At 47.7% G+C, this 3,838-nt stretch overlaps 2 protein-coding genes across 2 annotated transcripts; both read left to right on the top strand.

Annotated features, from left to right (window-relative positions):
* Positions 1-824: 824 nt before the first annotated feature.
* On the top strand, positions 825-2,098 carry Pmar_PMAR009669 (hydrolase, putative; the record flags this gene model as incomplete). Its single annotated transcript, XM_002787406.1, has 8 exons — positions 825-974; positions 1,022-1,106; positions 1,155-1,298; positions 1,344-1,471; positions 1,532-1,610; positions 1,658-1,765; positions 1,814-1,903; positions 1,952-2,098. Exons 1-8 carry the CDS (start codon positions 898-900, stop codon positions 2,096-2,098), a joined length of 858 nt encoding a protein of 285 aa, XP_002787452.1. The 5' UTR covers positions 825-897.
* Positions 2,099-2,384: 286 nt separating this feature from the next.
* Pmar_PMAR009668 (ketoacyl reductase hetN, putative) lies at positions 2,385-3,449 on the top strand (the record flags this gene model as incomplete). The annotated part of the gene is made up of 1 exon (XM_002787405.1): positions 2,385-3,449. One exon carries the CDS (start codon positions 2,385-2,387, stop codon positions 3,447-3,449), a length of 1,065 nt encoding a protein of 354 aa, XP_002787451.1.
* Positions 3,450-3,838: the final 389 nt, after the last annotated feature.

Below are 3,838 nucleotides of genomic sequence, written 5' to 3'. Positions count from 1 at the left end.
GAAAATGTGCGACTTAAACACGTATGTCCCATGGTTGCGTGCTAAATAGCCCAAATATGACTGATCAAGTCAGCGACTAACGGTTAGTTAAATCAGTGACCCAGAGATCACCTTTAAGAGGTGCTGACCTACTCTGTGATCTACTTCGGCCTTGCATAAGGGTCTCTTCCTCCCTTATGTAGTGGTTTCAAAAGCGGGCCGAAGGCCCGCGGCTTCAATTCACCCAGAAAAACCTATTTTCCGGTTGCCTCCATTGGAACCAAAAAGTGCCTCCATTGGGACCACCTAGCGCTCCGCCGAGAGAGCGCAAAAACATAAAATAAGACCGTCATTGTGCGGATGGATCCCGGTAAGCAGTGTAAAGGTATAGATGGAGGGAAGGGGTGGAAAAGGATACTATTATTGGGTAGGTCGGGTCACTACATTTCCTCGCTCTAAGTACGTCAATTCTATTGGTCGGGGTGCCTATGCCACCACTCCAAGATATGCCTCAGTTCGATTCGTTCCGTAAGGGGGGAGGTGGGACGATCAACATTTCACCTTCTGATCCGAACTGACTTCCTTTTCGACGAATTGTAGAAAGCAGTTCCGCCGTGAATAAATCCGATTCTACTCGAGGGGCAGATATGCCACCCTCCAACTACATTGTTAAGAGAACGCAACTCCAGCATGTATTCAGTTTACCACTGGGGATAGGCCACACCAGTCTCGCCGAGATGGCATATCTGCCCCTCGAGCGGCATTGGTGCTTTTAATGGTGGAATCGATTGTACTGAGGCATATCTTGTGGTGATAGTGGTAGTGGCATAGCGGCCCCACCCTACGGAGTTAATGGCGACTAGGCATTTACAACGTGCATATTGGTAGTGTTATCTGAGTGTAGGAAGTCTGGCTGGTATGAGCACCATCGTGGTGATCCGACAACTAGTGCCCAAAGTACTCTACTATCGACGCCGATATAGTGACCAACCTGAGTAGTGTGGCCGGTAATGCTTCGATGGAGGCTTATAAAGATCATCAGATACTATAACATGATAACCGCGAAGTTTACTGCATCGTATGAAATGCCATTTCTTGTCGAATGGCAGGATAGTCATTATAAGCAAGTGAGTACTGTGGTCGAATGGCGATCGCAGTGAATGCTTGGATATTAGGTGGCTTATGTAGTTCCTCCTGTAGCTGATAGACCACCTTCGAGAGCAGTGTGGTTGTTATTAGGAGGAAATGCAATGCTGGCCAAAGACTGGCTACCCTTCGTATACGGCGTACGACGGAGTGATTCAACTGGCGAACTCAATGTGAGCATGCCGGACACAAGTGGTTAAGTAGTTGGAGATTGATAGAGGGCCACCTTCCTACTTGTGGACTACCCTGAGTACGGCGAGTCCAGGGGTCCGCCGCCCTGTCCTGACTCAATGAATGTTGTGGTCAATGCTGCAGTGAAAGCGTTAGTCAGTCGAGCGCCGCAAGAGTGAGAACTGGGTTACTCGTATGCTACAGGGGAGCCCCCTGAGGGAGCTATCTGTTGCAGACTCGACTCATTACACATACTTGGGCACTCGCTGGGCGGAGCTGTAGCTTTGCGGTTTGCAAGAGAAGAGATACATAAGGTAAATCCTGGGTTACGCCTTGTGCAGGAAGTCCTCTCTAGTCTCAGAGCTCTCTCCCAGTCAAGAGTGTGATAACCTCATCTACTTTCACTTCAATAGCTGCCATGATACGCTCAATTACCGGCATACCACAATTAGTGGGGAAACTTTTAGCGGTTAGTGAACCCGCCATGATGATACAGCTGAACAGCTCTGCTTGTCAGAGTCACGAATGGTTGTCGACAGAGAATATGATCTATCTCAAAACAGCGGGGGTCAAAGTCGCCATGGTTCATGGACAACAGGACGAAATAGTACGCAAATATTTTTTCGGAGCGGTGCATCGTGAGTTTATGGGACAGGTACCGTATTCACAAGGTGAAGAGCTTTCTGAAGCAGCTAATGTCACTCTCTTTACTCACCCCTCAGCCGAGCATAATGATATACTTAGCATTTGGGTCCCCAATTATGCTCAGCTAATGGCCAATCTTAGTGGAGCTAAGTTGTGAGTTTCATGAAGTTTTAGACTTTCGTTCAAAAGTCTGTAAACGGGTGCGACCCCATGCGATCGTCGCACAGCAGTACCTTATTGATGGGAACATTTAGCAAGTATGCCACAACATGTCCCTCCCGTGGAGCTTCGTTGATTTAGCTCGTGAATCTTACTGCTAGTCGCAGTGTATGGTAAGCAGTGTTCTATCTATTGTTAGCTGACGATTGGTGTTAATATTATGTTGATTGTTTTATCTTCAGTCATCTCAGTTCTTGTTTATTTGAATTCTCATTATTAATAGTATGGCCGAGAAGCAGAACCTTCCTATTATCCTTTCGATGGGTGCTTACCCGTTCAACTTCATGGAGTGGGTTTGCATGGTCTTGATAATGCTTTTATGTACTCCTATTATTCTTATCGGCCTGTTATTAAACTTGCTAGTTCACCTCATTCAGCGGCCGCTCTTCAATATGGGTTATCCTTACAGCCTCAAGCCGGTGAGAGCTACTCGTCAAGAGTATGCTGTTGTTACTGGTGCGTCCAAAGGTTTGGGCCACCAAATCGCAATGAAGTTAGCAAAGGCAGGTTGGAGCCTTGTGATCTCCGCCCGTAGCGAGAAGTTGTTAAACGAGTTGAAGGATACTCTGGTGAAGACCTACGGTCCAAGTTGCAAGGTTGTCGTCGTCGCCTGTGATCTGTCCTGTGACGAGGGTCTCGCCAAACTCCGTGCTGCTGTTGATGATCTTCCAGTCACCCTTGCTGTTCTAAATGCAGGTGGTATGTACTCGTGTGATATCGTCAACCTCGAGCCGGAGAAGTTGGAAACTCAGATTCGTCTGAATGTTATCCAACAAGTGATGCTCTCACAGTACTTCATGGCCCATCACTTCGTTCCTCGTGGAAAGGGTCGTGTCTGCATCATCAGCTCTATCGTTGCACATGCTCTTGGCAGTGGTAACGCCTTTTACTATAGTTCGAAGTGCTTCCTTACCCAGTGGGGTAAATGCCTTGACCATGAGTGCCGTACTCTCGGTACTGGTGTTCTTACTATCCAGCCTGGTGCCATGAATGATACTAACTTCAGTGTTGCTGCTGGTTGCAAGGCATCTCCTTTGTTCACCTTGTTCGACATGCCCTCCGAGAAGTGCACCGATGAGGTCGTCTGGAGGCTCCAGAATGATGATCCTCGTATTGCTACTGGCGTACACACTATCGGCTTTAAGAATCAGTTCTTGGTTGCTCTCGAGTCTTGGCTTAGTGATAGCTTCGCTGCCTGGGTCGGTAGAATGGAAATGCTTCAACCTAATACTCCCTACCTCCGCAGTATGGATGCGAGAGAGAGCAAGCTCGCTATCCACTCGCAGTAGGCAAGTTAACTCTTTCAGTTCCATCATCTCATCGTTGTACATCCCGTGAGTGTACATCCGTCTTAGTGGGGCATGCGGGTGTATGTCTTATGCGCCGCCCTACCTTAGATGTTTCTGAACTATCCGGGATAGTCGATCCCTCTCGGGGTAAGTGACAGCTACCGCTTCGCTCTGCCCGAGATTTCAATCTAACTTCTCACAAAAATCTATCCCGAGTTGAGTTCTCTACCTTACCAGCAGTCCATGCGTTTGGCTGAGAGGTTATGGTTAGCTCCGAATTCTCTAGCGTTGTTCTCTTACTAGAATTCCAATTCTTGCATCAAGTGAGTTTGCTTTGGGCATTGTAGGCTTAGGAAATATTCACGTGTCAACGGAGTGACAATACAATC

Source organism: Perkinsus marinus (assembly GCF_000006405.1).
Source record: "Perkinsus marinus ATCC 50983 genomic scaffold scf_1104296929412, whole genome shotgun sequence".
In the NCBI taxonomy this organism is placed as follows: Eukaryota; Perkinsozoa; order Perkinsida; family Perkinsidae; genus Perkinsus; species Perkinsus marinus.
Note: the sequence above shows the minus strand (reverse complement) of the source record. Positions and strands in the feature narration are given on the sequence as shown.